Source organism: Solea senegalensis, linkage group LG7, assembly GCF_019176455.1.
Source record: "Solea senegalensis isolate Sse05_10M linkage group LG7, IFAPA_SoseM_1, whole genome shotgun sequence".
Taxonomy (NCBI): domain Eukaryota; kingdom Metazoa; phylum Chordata; class Actinopteri; order Pleuronectiformes; family Soleidae; genus Solea; species Solea senegalensis.
Window position 1 is genome coordinate 19,501,066 of NC_058027.1, and position 18,865 is coordinate 19,519,930.

The 18,865-nt window shown below is 40.7% G+C and overlaps 1 protein-coding gene across 1 annotated transcript in view; it reads left to right on the plus strand.

The window, feature by feature from the left end:
- Window positions 1–18,865, plus strand: part of LOC122772635 (usherin-like) — a 111,561-nt gene that overhangs the window by 29,364 nt on the left and 63,332 nt on the right. The window contains exons 11-18 of the mRNA XM_044030822.1: window positions 567–788; window positions 2,865–2,958; window positions 10,645–10,840; window positions 10,989–11,119; window positions 11,208–11,415; window positions 14,877–15,160; window positions 16,176–16,404; window positions 16,504–16,641. Of these exons, the coding sequence (XP_043886757.1) occupies window positions 567–788; window positions 2,865–2,958; window positions 10,645–10,840; window positions 10,989–11,119; window positions 11,208–11,415; window positions 14,877–15,160; window positions 16,176–16,404; window positions 16,504–16,641 (1,502 nt within the window). The remainder of the gene's footprint in view (window positions 1–566; window positions 789–2,864; window positions 2,959–10,644; window positions 10,841–10,988; window positions 11,120–11,207; window positions 11,416–14,876; window positions 15,161–16,175; window positions 16,405–16,503; window positions 16,642–18,865) is intronic.

An 18,865-nucleotide genomic window follows, 5' to 3' on the forward strand; every position in this document is an offset into this window, starting at 1 on the left:
TAATTTATGGTCAGTTTTGATGTGCAGGGTTATGTTCTGTACAGTAGCCTGGACACTACTTAAATTGTGAAGCTGTGAAATTGTTATCTAATAATGATTTATTAGCTGTGAATAAACCACAACATTTTTTAAAAGTCATGTCATTGGAAACTCATTTTAAATATTAAGAGCCTAAATTCTGAGATCAGAATTCTGACTTTTGCTCAGAATTTCAACTTAAATCTCAAATTCTTATTTAAATCTCAAAATTCTGAGGGAAAAAAGGTAATTGTGAAAGTCAGAATTCTGACTTTAAGGGAATAACTTTGATCTCAGAATTCTGCCTTTTCACAGAATTCTGGCATTTTTATTTTTCAAATTTTGTTCCCAAAAAACAATTTCACAGTCCTCTTTCGTAGGAAGTGGAACATTATGATTGTACTTTGGTTTAATTTTGTCTTATGGAATGTAGTTATTTCTCACCACCAAACAAACATTAAGTTCTATTAGAGATAAATAAGTGATAATTTATGTTTTTTGTTCACACTAATTTGGTTCAATATGTGTTCATGGTCCTTGTTTTGCAGTGACGTGCCCTTCTCAGGTGGAAACGTCACATTCAGCCTGTTGACCCCGCAGCCAAACCTGAGACCGGGCTATAATGACTTCTACAACACCCCCGCCCTGCAGAACATGGTACAGGCCACCCAGGTCAGGATACACCTGAGTGGACAGTACCACACCAGAGGAGCTGCTGTGAATCAGCGACACAGATACTATGCCGTCAGTGAGCTCACCATCAGTGGCAGGTAAGCAGTGTCAAAACATGTTTCATCACAACATTAATAACACTGGTTATTTTTCATTGTAATTGTCACATTTGCTTTATAAATACTGTAGGAAAATACTGGTCCAGGCGAGGTTTAGGCTTTGGTACTGGATTGTACGTATCCAAAATACCCTCGCGTCACGTGTCAAAGCGCTGTGATTGGCTAAAAGAAACGGTTGATTCTGGTTTCACTGTCGCTTCGTTATAAATGTGTGATCACAGTTCGACATGCAGAAAAACATTTTGACACAGACTGTTGAGCTTCAGCCGAGCTTTCTGAGTAATTGTGAACACATATCTTCATTAGACTGACAGAGTGACTGTTTTGTATGACTGAGGTAATTATGGGATTATGCAGGAGGCAATCATCTCTAACTCTTTCTCCCCCTCCCTCTAAGCTGTTTTAATTAGCAGCTTGTTACAGTGAAGTAGGAGAAGTGGAGATTTAGAGCTGCTCAAATCTCGTCTGTGCATCCCTCGTCCCTCCTTCTCCTCCATTACGCATCGATCTGCTCCTCTTAATTCTTAATAAAGCGTGTAAACAGGCAAAATGGCATGAGAAAATAGTAATAATAACTGGAGCATGTGTGCTTTTGTGTACCTCCCCGTGTCCTGTGTGTTACAACAAAGTTATTATCTACAACAGATTTACTACGGTTTTTATACAGAATATAATAATAATTGCTGAACCTGTGCTGGACTTTAAAAATGTCCAAAAACAATATATCAGCGGCCCTCTACCACCCAATTATCAGTTTCATCGTGATGATGTAAATAAAAAAATTACATTATTAATGTGGCACATCCAGTTTAGAAGGCTGTATTTCATTATTGTTGCCGTTAGAGTCGACGTAATTATTATTTATTACGTATCGTTAAAAGAACATGAAGATAGTTAAACCAAATGATTTAATTACAAAAAGTCCCTTAATGGAACATTACATTAAGGAACATGTCATTAAGGCAAAAAAGAAAAAAATGCCTCTGGTGCCTCACATAGGATTACAACACCACAGTTTGTTTATTTATTCATTTATTTACTTCAGTCTGGTCTAATATTTGATCCAAATGTTAATTTGGACTCAAAAAGTAACAAGAATAGATTTTGGGGGTTGAAGGTCAAAAACCAAGAAGGCCACAACCTTGTGTTTTAATGAATATCATATATTAAGAAGACCTGCAATAAATTATATTACATCTGCACATGCTATAACTTTGGTATAGGGCTACAACAATTAATCGATTGATTGATTGATTGATTAATATTCAATTACTAAATTAATCTCCAACTATTTTGATTATTGATTTCAATCTATTTGAATTCAGTTCAATAAAATCAAGAATTTTCAGCTCCTTTAATATTAAAATATTGTTTTTGTGTCCCTTTTTTGCAGGTTTTAGAAACATTATTCACAATTCTTGGGGGAAATTTATAGACCAAACTACGAATTGATTTATTGAGAAAGTAATCAAAAAGATGAGTTGAAAAACAAATGGAATAATAATCAACGGCAGTGGAATCTTTTTTTTTTTTTTTTTACTTAAGTTAAGTCAAAAGTCTCTGTTGATGGTGCCATTTTCTGCTTCTTTAGTCTTAAAAATGCACTTACTTCTAATTTTGTGTGTCATTACTTTGTACTAATGAACTTGATGATGGTTGAGCAAAATTGAATTACAATGCAATTGCAATCTCATAATCACTACTTTCACAAAATAAATCAAATACAAAAATACTTATTACATAAAAAAATAATAATGATAAAACTGGTTGGATTTCATTTAGATTTGATCAATCCAGTGTTTCGTGTAAGAGAAAGAGAACACGAGGTGAACGGATATACAGAGGGAAGAAGGAAAGAGAGAAAGCAACTGAATATGTGAATGAATAATTAAATGACTGACGTGTGTGAGTGTGTGTGCATATGTGTGTGTGTGAATTTCCTAATGACACCACTGCTGCTCCGTGCATTTCAGACCCAAACTGAAACATTTCTATGAGTCATTCTTGTTTTATTCTCACTCTTCTCCTCTTTCTCTTTCCCCCTCATGTGGCCAGATGTGAGTGTCACGGCCATGCAGATCACTGTGACACCAGCGTTGCACCTTACCGCTGCCTGTGTCTGCCGGAGAGCCACACAGAGGGAAACAATGTGAGTAGCAAGCATGTGATCACAAGAACACGTCAGACAAGTGGCTGTATGGTGTAAATAAACTCCAGTCGGGGCGATGATATACTGCACTGCATGTTATAAGTGAAAGACTTGCATCATTTTTGCACACATTTTCCAGCTCCTAACATTCATGACTCCCATGATGATTGTATCACTTATTCTTTACGCCAAAGATGGACACTTGCTGTAAAAATGTGTAGCATGTAGAGCAGGTGATTCGATCACATTGGAGACACGTGTGACCCGACCGATACTTAGAGCTGTCCGGTTGTGATCAGATGAATTGATATCAGGTCTGAGCGGCAACACAAGCAAATACACCTCATTGTATGGCATTCCCTCGTACCAGTACCTAAACTATAACATCACACGTAACCGCTTTAACCTCAACTTGACCCCTAAACCCTTTACATTATTACTTTATTAATTGGATCCCTATGAGCTGCCACTCATGGCACTGTTCCATCCACTGGCACAGCGCGACTCGGCACGTTTGCTTTGCTTTTCCGTTAGAGTTACTTTTTTAGTACCTGCTCTGGCGAGGTTTCAAGCGAGCAGAGCCGACACTATGCGTGACGTCGTCAGACTGCCGGCCACTGAGTCGGAGTGCGGTCACTGGAAGAGTCATGAGCAAGACTTCCGACACAAGAATCCAACCAAACAATGCCGAACTGTAGATCAGTTAAAAAGACTTAAAAGACTTAAAATGTCTAAAATCTCAATATTTAACAGAGGAGGAGTCTGGTGTACTGCGAGAGAACTACTGAAAGCCTGCAATCTCGAGTAGCGAGTCACGATCCCTGCCTCTGTATTTCAGTCCAGTGACTGGGTCTAAATATGAGTCTAAATAAACCGTGCCCGTGCCGAGGCGAGGCGTGCCGGGACTATGTAGTGGAAAAGTGCCAAAAGGTTACAGCTACTCTCTGCAGACATGGAAAATAAACATATATGTACTTAAATACTCTAAATAGTCTGTTAATCTATGTTTCTACTTATTTTATTTAAAACAACCATCTTTTCCAGTCATTTTCAAGCTTCCCAATCGTGCTCCATATTATCGCAGGATCAAATGGAGAGGAATCATTGGAATATTCCAGTGTTTTATTGAATCCAATTTCCCTGCCCAGCACTGACGCATCGTGCCCTTGACTATTTTTCACCAAACAGGATTTTACAAGGAATCTGATGAAGTATTTTATACTTTTTTTTATGCATCTTCAGTGCTTAGCTGTAGGCAACTGGACTTGCTTGAACTGGATGAATGAGAACCCTTTGCAGACAATTTTTTTTATGCACTTCTTGTCTCTGTGTCCCTGGAGACACTGCCTTAAATGTGTCCCATTTAACAATAACCTCACATGAAACCTTTTAGATGGTCAAAATTGTCCTTACAACAGCCAAAAGCCCTCAGTTGATGTTTTTGAACAATGCATTTCTCACACACATTCAAAGTAATATGACAGTGTATCATAAACGCCATAAATCCAGACTAATGCCTAAAAAAAATACTCTCTATTTTTCTTCTTTAATCTGAACATCTGTATTTGTCTTTTTTTAAACGCCACTGTTCCCCCTCCCTGTCTCCAGGTCCCCGTCCCGCCTTCATCCTTTCTCTTTGTTGATCACCGCTTCTTTCACACTCTCTCTCCATCTCGTGCTCTTTCTTCCTCTCGTGGGTCTCCGTTTAAATAATGTCTCAAATCGACTAGAACAATGACAATCCCTCAGCATGCATCTCTAATCAGCTCTTTTTCTCTCTCTCTCTCTCTTTCACGCTCTCTGTTTGTCTTTCGCTTCATTTCACTCAGCAGTTTTTCAACCCCCCCCCGAATCTTTATTTCCCCTCTCTCTTAGTCTTTAATTCATCCCTGTTTGTCTCTGCTTCTCATGCTTCTTCCCTCATTTCATACACACTTACTGTCTTTGTGAGCCGGTCTCTCTTTTGTTTCAGAGCGAGATGCGTGCATGTAGTTGAGTGCAGTTCCATTCATGTTTCATATAAATTAAGACCCCAGTGTTTAAAAGAGAGTGTCTCTGCAGAGATTTCTGTGTGCACGGCACTTTTATTCCAAACCTGTCCCTGCCGTCACTCTGAGTGAATATTCAGGACCTTTCCCTCTGTCTCCATAATATTGGAGCATAAAAGGCTGTGTGGAATATTAGCGTTAAATATTGCATGCGTTCTGTTGACTCGGATCGGCCCGGCGCCGTGACGGATGTTGTACTAATCTGCAGAATTTCCACAGTGACATTAAAGTGACAGAAATGCTCAGACATGTGTCAAGATGATCAACGGGGCCTTGGAAGACGCACACACTTAAATTTCTCTCTCGCACACAGACACACGTGCGGGGGGGGGGAGGCACAGACGCTTCCCCACTTTCTCACTCTGTCTTTTGATTCTTTCTTATGTGCACTCTGTGTCACACTTGATCTTTTATCCTGTCACTCTGTCTCTTTGCATCTCTCCACATCTGATGAATTCAGCCGCGTCTGAGAGATAGATCGCATATTGTACGTCGAATCATGTGCTTTTATTTCCTGTTGTGTAGCGTCAGATTAATAATTTCCTGGGATTAAATGCTGTGTGATGTCAGTTTTTACATAAAAGTAAATCATAGAAATATGCAAAAAAAAAAAAGAACCATTGTTTCAACTGTTTCTCAGTCTGAAATGTAAGACATGTGAAGGAGTTGCATCAGGCTGTTTTTAAGTTCTGTGTATGTGTGTGTGTCTTTCTATGGATGGGAGGACATTTTAGTCGTCTCATCTTCACAACTTCAAAGCACCTTTTTTTTTTTAGTAAAATGATCGTCGCTTGATACTCGGCCTGCATTTTCCTGGTTGATTTCCTCCTTATTTGCATTGTGCTTAATATTTATAGTTAAAGTGGTTCAAAATCCACCCCCGAATTATTTGCAACAAAAAAAAATCACTTTTTCATGTTGCTGATAGTGTACAAAGTCCTTGAACCCTTTAAAACTGAGTGTATTGCTGACAACACGTCTGCACAAGCGCACTTTGCATTACTGTTGTTACGCAAAGTTCGGACAAATTCCATTGCGGTCATTTTACGCACTGTTTCAGGAAGCCCGAGAATCAGCGTCTTTGTCGCCAGAGTGGGAAGAACACCTGTACATAGTTTACATGTTTTGGCCTGTTTTTGAACATTGACAGACAGAGAAACTCAAAAATGTTATCGTAAATATGTTTTATGCTATATAAATTTTATACTATATAAATTGTTAAAACAGTATTTTAACATGCAGTAAATTGTAAATAACTGCCCAATATTGGATGTTATTCTGGAAAAATGGACAAAAGCACTTAGTTACGTTCTCTCGTCCTTTTATGGTTAAAATAAGCAAATAAAAGTCAGTGTTAGGTGTTAAACGGTTGAAACTTTTTTATTTAGGTTTTGTTTAGAAATTACCTCTACAGACACAGAAATATAGAGAATGTGAAGGTTTTTGCAAACCTTTTAAAATTCTAACTCAGGCGCGTATTGGGGTTTTTGATTAGGGAAAGGGGCAGTTGTTGATGGTTAAGGACAAAGTGAGTGCTAGGGATAAAAGTGTCCTCAAATCGTATAAAATCTAAAATCGCATTAAACTGAGTTAGATTTATTATTATATCAGAGGGATGAAATGTGTCCGTTTTTTAGTTTGCTGTGCTGTATATATAAAATGTGCAGTGTCTGTCCACTGTGTTTGTTTGCATCTGTGTCTGTGTGGGTGATAGATACTGATGGCTCGTGACGTTAAGTAGAATTTCCCAGCATCTCTGTCTCTCTCTGCTGAAGTTTGCCACAACAGCAGAATTTCACCTATGCCGAGGTTAACCGGGTTAACTTCAGAAACACATAACTCAGGCTTGCACACACACACACACACAAACACAAACACGGTCACGCACACACACATGCACACACCCGTGGCACGACCTTTCCAGTGAGAGCGTGAAATTGGTCATGGCATTTAGGATAAGATGCGTTGCCCCAGCAGATTAACACACACACACACACACACACACAATGCTTGTGACATACCATCTGAATGTCCACATATCCATTATAGTAGCAGCAGCCTCACTCAGCAGATTTTGTTGAAGATGTTCTCCTTTCTTCTGGTTTTAAAGCCCACACACACACACACACATATTTTTTTGCATTATAATACATTTGTAAACAATGGTTACTAACATTGATCCTCAATCATCCATTGCTGTCATTTTGTTGTTTTTTTCTTTAGAAATGGCTTAAGAAAACATGAATGATGAAACATTATAATATTATACAATTGTAAATTATAAAAAAACATAATAACTGATCATTTTGCACAAGTGTGTCAGTAATTAGATGTACTTTAGTTTACCACACTTAATTTTCGCACTTAATCTGCAAGTGGATTTTGATAAGGAATATTTTCTGTGTGTCTTGCAGTTTGCTGGATAAACTATTAAGTCAGTAAGACTGGAAAGATGGCAATATAGGGCAACACTTGAAATTACACGAGAGGTCCCTCAACATTCAGTGCGTTTACGTGCATGTTAAAAGTCCGATTCATAGTCCGATTACTCCTGCATGTATACGCTTAGTCGGACTAATAGGAGAGGACGTATAAACTGCCGTGGCGACGACGTCTTTTTTCAGGCAACACAGCAACCACAAGAGCCATGCTCGATCGAATTTGCAAGATTAACAGCAGGTACGAAACATACGGAACCACAGCACGATCCATCTCACTGCCACTGTTTGTGTTTTTGTGACGTAAAAGGTCAACAGGAAACTGATTCAATACGCACTAGCTTTTATAGAGAGATACAGTGCCACCTACGGAGGCGGAGTCAGAAGTACACGGCTAATAAATAGATTTTCTCCTCATCTTTGCAGTAGTTAACTTTACTTTAGTCCACAAATTAGTATTTTTTCTGCAGGTTTTACTCATTTCCTGGCCACAAATTAGAGTTTCTTACAGTGTCATGGATCTGTGTGATGTTAATATTTTCATTTCCTTTGTGTTTTCTATTACTTCTCTGATTTATACACACATTTGCTTATTCTCTTTCAAGCCTATTCAGCATACTACTTTTAAACCTGCATTATAAATAAACTTTGACTAGACCTGAGTGTATTGGATAGGATGTGAAGAAGACTTCAACAAATACGATGAAGTGTTACAGACCGGAGCTTTAAGTATGTGCCGTTCCTTTTAGCTGCTGGTTCTGATTGAGTGCCATCAATCCCCTTTTGTATGAAGAGGAGAATGAATGTGTGCACTCTTCTTTTAACTCCCGAACACCAGTCCCTCGACTAATTAGCAAGCTCCAAGAGAGGGAAGGTAACGCAGCTTGAATGAAAAGAAAGGAGAAGAAAGGGAAAAAAAAACATTTTTCTTTCATTTGGTATGGTAATATTTCCTGCTCACATACTCATCGTGGCTATGAGAACAAGTAACCAGGGGATAGTAAAGACGGCGGGAGTCAAGTAAGCGAGGGGAGAGTTGGGAAAGTGGGTGAGATTGTACAAAGCGATTGTAGCTTTAATAAGTGAAACCTTCGGCGACACAGAGCTGCAACGAGACGGACGGGCAGCTGGAAAAGCAGATGGGCAGCAGGGTCAAAGAAACAGGGAGGCAGTCATAACTTGAGGCCAAACCGCCACGTTCAACAGGAACAATTAAACCATTACATGTTCTGAGAAGCTGTACTTGTTTTTGTAGCCTTCTGAAGTCAAATGACGTACAAATCTGTCTTTGTGAGGACATTTTGACCTTGTTGGTGCTGTTAAGACCTGGTTTTAGGGTTAGAATTGGGCACACAGAACACTGATTAGTGGAACACATTTTGCAGCTGTTTAAGCCAGTGTGGCTGCAACCCACCTTTTAAAAGAAGTCGAGGAAATTCGTTCAATTATTCATTTCGTTAACCATTTCAAAAATAACGACCCGGTGTATATTTAAATAGCTGACAAGCTGGTGGAACTAAATGTCACACACATGCTGGAAGAAGTCGGGGAAGAGCTAAAGAAACTTATCAGCCTGATTCAGATACATTTTCTGGAACTTTGAGATGTGGTGGAAACACAAACCACACACATTACTGGGAAGTCTTTCCCCAGGTAAATAAGTTCCAGAAAGTCTAAGTGGAAAAGGGGCTCTTGACTTACAAACACACCATTGTGGTCATTCAAGAGAATACAAATGTCAGACTTTTCCTTATTGATCACGCCGAACATTTTACATGCCAATCTTACTCGTGTGTGTGTAGATTATAATGTGTTACCTCCAAATGACATGGTCTCCATCATTGTCAGGGCTCCTGTTTTTCATGTCGTGTTCTCGTCTGTGTTTGTCTGTCTGCTCTGTCTGTTTGTTTGTTTGTTTGTTTGCAAGCACTGAGCAAAAAGTAACCAGCGCGTTTTGTTGCGTGACTCTCATCCTGTTCCTTTGTGTCACGCTGGAAACTACACATGATGCTGCTTGTTGTCACAGACCAACATTTTCTTATTGAGGCTCTTAATGACCTCTCTCTTTCCTGCTCTCACACTTGTGAATATTCTCTCTCATCTTAGAAATAATATAATTTTTTTCCCCCCTTCGCTTTTATCCACAAATAGGTGGATCTTTTCCCATTTTCATCTGTGCTCTCTCCCTGCCTCCACCCTCCCCTCTCTCTCCCTGTGTGTGTCACACATAATAGGCCCAGTGCAGGTCTGCATGTGTCACACACGGGAGGAACTCCTGTGTTTTTAATACATTTTTAATCCCACCATTTGATGCCCCCCTTGTCCACCATAATTTGTACTGACTGCTGAACAAAATCAAAGGCCTTGTACTCACTGGTTCTCGCCTCTGCAGCTCTGTGCTACAGGAAAATGCATTTTTTTACACACACATGCACCTTTGTGTGTTGATTTTAACATGAAAGTGGGTCTGTGTTAGAGTCACTCCTCATTAGTGGTCTATGTGCAGTGTGTGTGTATATGGCTCTTTATTATACAAGTATAGCACAGAATACCTCTGTGTTTTCTATTCATTTTTGCATATTCTTCTCATTAGACTTAGATCTACATGGACCACTGATTTCTGTCTTTATATCTCGCCTCTCTGTCTCATTCAGTGTCACTTCTTTTCACTGTTTGTGACAGTCTTTGTTCCATAAAAGAATTCCACACTTGTCATGGGACCTTTTTTGTGTGCGCGCACATACGTATGCAGGGTTTTTCTTTCCCTGCCGTTGTTTGGCAAAGGTTTGTGTTTAGTTGTGATCTTTTCTGGGTTCATTGCTGTATTGCGATTTTGATCAAATTTCTATTAGTTGTTCATCGCTACTGTACGGTCATTATAGCATTGCTAAAACAACAGATCTAATAGTGGCATAAGACATTTGCACAGTACTGCATATTGTCTTCACAAACGTGCTTTTGATTCAGTTCCCAATTTTTATCTAATGTAATATCCTCTTTGACTCCACCCACTGCCCGTAAGGTGATTCCAAAATCTCTGTTTTTATCCAATCACAACCAAGCGATGCCCCAGGGGTGTTCCTCAATGTAAATCTTCCCCCCGATGCCACGCAGTTTGAGTTCAAGTCAGTCTGAATGGCGTAGAAGGACTGCCACTGAAAAACTGAGTCTGTAAATATATAAACATCTCTTTTATACAGTGTCAGCGCTGTGCACCCCTCTACAAAGACAAGCCATTCAGGTCAGGTGACCAGCTCCAGCCCATGAACTGCCGACCCTGTGTGTGCCACGGCCACGCCCTCTCCTGTCATTATGAGGTCCGGTTAGACGACCAACCAGACGAACATTATCGAGGAGGAGGAGGCGTCTGTGACAGCTGCATGCACAACACCACAGGTACACAGTTAGTTAGCCAATAATAAACATAACCTGGATTCTTTACGATAGATTTGTGTCATCATCATCTTCTTTGATCTCTTTGTGTTACCTATCGTTTACTTACCTGCCTTTCACAGCGTCTGTATCTTTATGTCTCTGTCACCAGGTAACAACTGCGAGCTCTGCATAAGTGGCTTTTACAGGCTTGAGGAATCTGATCCCACGTTAGTTGATGTGTGCCAGCCATGTAACTGTCATACTGCTGGGACAGTCAATGGCAGCACGGAGTGTGCCCAGGTTTGTTCAGTTTAAAGGAAGGGTTGGGGTTAATCAGACTCAATATCTCTGACTTTTATTAAACTCCTGCTGTGGTTCTTGCCTCCAGGTGGGAGGTCAGTGTCACTGCAAGGCTTCTGTAACAGGCCGTCGCTGCACAGACTGTTTGCCTGGCTGGTACGCTCTTAAAGCCTCAAACCCAAATGGCTGCATCCGCTGCAACTGTAGTGACGTCGGCATCAGCGATGTCTCGACAGCAGTAGTTCTGAGCTGTAACCAGGACACGGGACAGTGCCGTTGTAAGCCCCATGTTACAGGTAACAGTGAGTAGTTAATTCTGAGGTTCTTGTCTTTGCATTTTACCTCAATGACATATTTGGTGTGGTTGTAGTTGGTTGCACTGCATTTCGTCAGAGGTGTGTGTGATGTCACGTGACTGACAGTCCAGCTTCTCACCTTGTAGATTCCACCCATACAAGCTAGAATCTCTCATTTTGTGTGCAGTTGTCATTATGGATTATTGCAACTATCAGTCACACTGGTGTCCATATATGTGATCGTGATTTTCCTCGAAATGTGAAGAAGACCGGAAACTAGCGATTGAGACCATTAATTCCTGCTGTTTACTAAGAAATAGCCTCATTTTCCTATAGACTTACCATTAAAATAGATTTATTTTTGCAACTAGCTGTGTCGCCACCCAGTGGCTATTCAGTATATTCTCACTTCCTGATTGACTTCACCAAGGAAACTGGAAGACTACATCCATTTCTTATCTACAGAGGATGGAAAACACTGAAAGTAAATCTAACTGAAACAGGACAAGTAATACTACAAAATAAAACGGGACAATACACAATAAAAAAAAAAAAGAAACATGCAAGAAAAGGAGAAAACCAGAGATAAATAACTAAAAAATCTACAGTACAAGATAAAAAATGAATGTCATATCATGTTTCTACAGCAGGTCAACATGCGTTTTGCATTTTAAAGTGAGAATTTAATATGATAGCAAACAGCTTGACATAATCCTGATGCATAAACCAACTAAGAAGCAGAAAATGGCAGTGATGAGAGAAGAGTTGTGAAAGAGTGTTCACGTTCTTTCTGGTGTGCAAAGGCCATCGACATCCCTGTAGCGCTTGGGAGGGCAAAGAAGGCTATCAGCCCTCTCTTCAGACCTTCGTATTTTACTACAGTTATAAAGAAAAACTCTGGTCCCCCAAATATGTTTCCAAAATTCCCCACAGTACTTTGATAACTTGTGCTTTTTTTATGAGGTCAGTCACTGTTTAGTTGTTCATCTTAATTAATACATTGAGGCGCGCGCGTGCACACACACAAAGTGGATATAGTGGGTGCACACACCAGAACAGTCACACAGGCATAAACACATAACCCAAGTGTTTTGCCAGCCAAAATAAACAGGCTTTTCTGCTGGCGCTGCTTCCAGCCGATGTGCTTTTCTTTGTGATAAATGGTTTCACTCTCTCCCCTGTGTGTCTTTGAAGAGGGCTTGTATGAAATGCAAAACTGGCCAACGCTCCTCAACTCAACGCATCATGGCTATTGCTAAGCCTCACTGTCAAGGGCCCATGCTTGTGCGTGTGAATGCAGGCGCGCACGTGTGTGTTTGTGTGTGTGTTTGTGTGTGTGTGTGTGTGCATTTCTTAATTTGTGTCAGAGGTGCAAATGTCCACTACATAGTATATGTCTGTCTGGATGTGTGTGTCTGTCTGTCTGTTTCCCGGTCATATGAGTGACTTAATACATGTAAATGTTTGTGTTCATGTGCACACTGGCCTACATGCCATCAAGGACTAAGCTGGTATTTAATTCTCTAATTCAATGCCAAGTTGATTAAAACAAACTGCTGCAGCCTCTTGTATTTTTCACACCATTTCTTACACGACCCACTTGAGTTTTTTTTCCTCCCCCCTCTCACTGTTTGTTTGGTTGTTCCCACAGGTATTTTTCAGAAATTGATGGTTATTTTTTTTCATTTTGACAGCAATACAGACGGAATTGAAATGCGCGCACAGACACAGATACACACACACACACACACGCGCGCGCACACACACCCTCATAACAAGGTGCCAGAGTGCATTGTGTACATAATAGTGTTTGAAATGGTGATGCATGAGCCTGTTAACCAGCTGGCTACTGATAAAAGGGCTGGGCCATGTCTTGAAAAACACATGCACACGCACACGCACACACGCACACACACACACGGCGACACCAATGCAAAATGTCTCCCTTTCTGTTCTGATATTTGTTTTTTCCCAAAGACTATGCAGATTACAGAGGAAGCACAGAAACACATTTAAGTATAAACATATCGACAAATATTTAATGTAACATTACATTTGAAAGAGAAATGATGTACCGATGCATTTGAGGGCGCAACTGTGCACCACTTTGTATACATCATATATTATAGTAGGTGTGTCCACCTTCATATTTACCACCAAAACACACACACACACACATAGGCAAGCACACACACACATTCCTCCACTATGAAAAAGGATCTATGGAGAGAAATGCATTCATATCTATAAAATCATTAAAGTAGGCAGACCAGGGGGAAATGCCAAGTGTCTGCCACACGCACGCACGCACGCGCGGTTATGTGCTGTAACACACTTGTACAGGTATGCTCTCATAAATGTATGTGTGTGCATGCATACACACACACACACACCCCACATATGAACACTCGCTCATAAATGGCTGTGGTGACTGCGTTGCCCCCAGGCATCCATTTAGGGACAGATTGCCTGTCATAGAATACGTATGGCATATTCAAATAAGCGCCACACACAGACACACACACACACACACGCACGCAGACACGCTGAATATTATAGTTTAACTAGCTATGTAACCTAGCGTTGCCGCTCCTGCACCTCACATAGTCTGGCGCTGGCGTTCGTTACAATCCGGCAATTAGAAACGGAACAAAAATCACCAAAATCAAAGTGAATTAACCGGATTCTTTTCAGCTGTTAACTTTTGGCCTGAAATTTTTTGCAATTAAATGCATGATGTTGAGTTGATTTCCAAGTGGGGCAACGAACGAGAGAGCGTAGACAATTAATCTGCACGCGCAAGTCAGTCTGGCATGGGCTGAAGCATGGGCTAAGTCTGAAGCGTTGGGTCCAGAGTTTGAATGTCTGAGTGAGTGACACGTCCACAGGTTCCTGCTTGAGCATGCAGGAGTCAGGGCACCCACATGTTCTCCTGCTGTGGATTATCCCTGAGTTTCCCCCGCTGTGGCCTCACATGAGATAATGCAGATGGCCGAACAGTTCAGCCACAACTAGAAAAGAAATACAGTATATTAGTTAAGAATTTTTTGTGGTTTTTTTCTATGCCAGATAGTAATTTAATATATTTTCCTGTTCTTCGATCAATCTTGCCAGCCCTCTATTGCCTCATTCGCTTCCCTTCTTTTCTTGTAGTATCTTAATTTATTTATTTTCTCACTCAGTGAAATTAAGTGTTTGGCCTTAGGTGAGTGATCCATCATATGTAGAGGGCCAGGCCCTAATGATGGCAGTTTTATACACTCACCCACCATTTCTCTTGCTCACTTAGTCTCCCCCTCGCTTACACACGCACATGTAGACACACACACACACACCTACAAACAGAGAGAGGCTAAACGCTTGTATTTTTTTCTATTTCCTCCCGTTTCTCTCGGGTGGCCCCGCTCTGCCCTCTTATAAACATTTCTCTAACCCCTTCTCCTTTCACACACTTTTGCCAGGTCTTTCCTGTGACCGCTGTGAGTTTGGTTATTGGAACCTGTCCCACCCAGACGGCTGCGTCCCGTGTGACTGCGACCCTATGGGTTCCCTCAGCCAGTTCTGTGAGCCTGAGCGGGGGCAGTGTGAGTGCAAGCCTGGGGTGGGGGGCAGGCGCTGTGACTTGTGTGGCAGCGGTTTGCACGGATTGAGGCTGGAGGGCTCCTGTGCTCCCTGCAACTGCTCACAAGATGGGACAGAGCCCGGAACAGTCTGTGATCCCCGCACAGGACAGTGTGTGTGTAAGGTGAGTATACTGTGTTTGATATGTGAACCACAAGAGTGGTTCCAAGTTTGTTTGTGACCTTGAAAAAGCAACACAACAACATCCTGTCATCGTCTGTCCTTACAGTCTGTCTTTTTTTGCTGAGCTTTCAGTTATATTGTACAAACAGTTCATCATTATGAGCGGGTATATTTCTATGTGTCTTATCCATACTGTCTCCAAATAAATAGTGCTACTTTTGCTGCCATTAACCCTTAGTGCTCAATTGGATCTGGGCCACTGGAGCATCCTTGGTAAATTGCCGAGGGAATAATACACAACTCCTTGTATGGTCATCCTGGGGGCATGTGTTTATCAGTCACATCTTCAGGCTTTTACAAAATGTATTTTTCATTTTCTTATGTGTTCTTGGGTCAAAGTTATGTTTCATTTTATATCGAATGGTAACAATAATTGTACAGAAGTCGCAAAATAGAAGAGCTCAGCAAACTTTGAACTGTGACATATTTAACAATCGTGAGATATAATTATCTACATATCGGTGCCAAATAACGATATTTTAACATATTTCCCTGTTATTTAGACTCACCAGCACCACTGCTTTATGATTTCTCACACTAATGGCAGTTACCGTACGAGATGCCATATGTCTTTCTCTACAGAGCTGAACTTAATGTAAACTTTACAGCATTTAGGCCCAGACAGAGGTTGTCACTAAGTTTTACCTGTTTGTATTCATTTTTCAGGATGAAAGGTGATCTGAAGTAACTCTCCCCTGCTCTACCAATTACATAACTTAATAAGAGCTGCTTTGTGGCCCTTGTCTTGTGGTCATTTCTGGAGTCTGACAGTTGAAGCAAGACAAAGATAAAATAGTCAAATTGACTGGATACCCATATAAAAACATAACAGACTGAACCACTGGCAAAGCTTTAACAGGACAAACTCAGTGCGACTCTGGTGCGGTGGCTGCTGATGGTGATCGTGGTTGCTTTTTTAACTGAAGTTTACTTGAGTCAACATTTCTCATTTACAGAAACATGTGACAGGTCATCGCTGTGACTTGTGTCGCTATGGTTACCACACCCTGGAGCATCGAAACTCTCTGGGATGTCTGCCGTGTGTGTGTGACATCAGTGGCACAGTACCGGAGGGTTTGTGCGATGTGCGGACCGGACAGTGCCCATGCCGAGACGGGGTGGAGGGAGCACAGTGCACCAACTGTGCCCCCAACTACTACAACAGCAGCAGCTCAGACTTCCAGGGTGAGACGACACAGATTGGTTATTGCCTTTCAGTTAAATTCAACAAATCACATATTCTGTGTAGTTCTGGAATTTGATGATGTTTTATTGTTCCGGCAGATGGGTTGGTCCAAGGATGTGTACCGTGTCAATGTGACCCCAGAGGAACAATAGCAGGAACTGTCTGTGAGAGCACTACAGGGCAATGTGTTTGTGTCCCTACACGCTACGGACAGGACTGCAGTAGCTGCCGACCTGGTAAGTGTGTACAAACTGATTCAATCTAGTTCTCACAGTCAATGCGTTTACTCCCTCACTCCCTCACTCACTCACTCCTCTTCTACCACTTTATCCTCCACATGAGCGGCAGTGCCAATCTCAGCTGACATAGGGCGAAAGGCGGGGTACACCCTGGACAGGTCGCCAGTCCATCACTGTGTTTACATGCATGTTAAAAGTCTGATTTTAGTCGGACTAAGACAATAATTTAGTTTTCTTCATGTCATGTAAACACATTAGTCCAACTAAAATCGAGCTAGTCCTAGTCAGACTAACATACCTGGATAATATGATTCATAGTCCGATGACCTCTGCGTATATTCGCTTAGTCAGACTAGAGTCAGACTTTGAGACTTGGTGTTCTGTGCATGCACCAACATTTCCTCCCCTGTCTAAGCAAAATTTATTCAATTATATTTTTTCCCCGACCACCACTACCCCGAGCTGCTCATTGATGAACTCCCAACAACTGCAATACTCTCGAGGAGGACTGACTATGGACACAATGCCAAATATATAGAGGTGTTGGAAAAAATGTTGATGGAAAACCTCTGCTATCCCAAATGTGTGTGTGTGTAACATCGTGGCACGTGCTCTTTGCCAGGTCTCCAATCAGTGATTGTCTCATTTGTGCCAGGTCTCAACATCAACACAAAAGAGCGGAAAGATCACTTCTTCTCGCTCGTCTGACTTTTTGTGCATTAGCTCATGAATTTGTCGGAGTGTGTGTATTTGTATGTGGGGTTTTTAGTGCTCCGGGACAAAAGGTAACAGATGTTGTATTGTGACAGAAATTGAGGAGCAGCGATGGCATCGTCAGGGTTTACTGTAACACAAGCTGTGGATGGATGCGTTTGTTGGAAGGGTGTTAAAAAGATTAAAACAAAGGACACAAAACCAAATGAAGGAAACGGGTCGTCCTGATCAGAGGTGAACCTCGAGTCCGAGTCCCGTGTTCAAGCTTCAGTCGCTAACGAGTCTGAGTCAGGTCTGAGTCTTCAAGGTTGAGTTCCATGATGGCCTCCTGTGCTCAACTAGACTGAGACCTGACTTTCTTTGAAATCAAATTCTACTTTGTTTTTAGCTTCTCTTTAGACGTCTTTAGACTGTGAACACACACACCACCAACGATTGGTAGAAATATAGTATTTATATAGAGATATTTCACAGTCATATGTATTCAGTATATTAATATGATTACAAAACACGAACCAAAACATTTAGAGTCCTCATCTGTAGCGTTTAAACCCGAATGACTGCTACTGTTTAAGTGTTTTTCATCTTCCGTTTCTACAAATTGTCCGTCTTCATTTCCTGAACCGCTAGTTCATGTCATTGTGAACTTCCTGCCCGAGTGACAAAATAGAATGTCTAATTTGTTTATCAGCTGACAGGCCTCGAGGAAAATGAACCAAATTGATTTCATCCTTTTCAAATTTTTGAGTTTTTAATGTAACCCCGGACACACATATTGGATTTGTGCTCATTGTAATTACGAATAAATTGCAACAACAAACTGCAATTAACGCTCATTCGGAGGGACATGGAAATGATGCAGGCAAGGTCTGAATTCAGTCCCTGCTTCACCACATCTTACAATTCCCCAGGTGGTCCTAACCCCTGTTTCATAAACCTCCTAGTCATCATTGGATCATTTTGGATACAGCCACATTTGACATTTAATTTAGGTGATGTCGATTTTTCTTTTTTGAGCATATACTGTATCTCATAGTGAATATATATATGTATATGTATATATATATATGTTCAATTCAATTCAATTCAATTTTATTTGTATAGCGCCAAATCATAACATACATTATCTCAAGGCACTGTACATAGACAACATCAAAGAGAGCAGAGACCCCCAACAGTTCACACAATGAGCAAGCACTAGGCATCAGTGGAGAGAAAAAACTCCCTCTTAACAGGAAGAAATCTCTGACAGAACCAGGCACATACATATATATGTATATATGTATATATACATATATATGTGTATATGTATGTATATACATATATATATCTATATCTATATATAGATATATATATATATATATATATATGTATATATGTATATATATATATATATATATATAAATATATAAATATATAAAACAAATGTTGAGTTTGTGCTTTTTAGAAATCACTGTAATTAGAACGTAGTGGTTACCACTCACGACCCAGTTGGAACAAGTGCCTT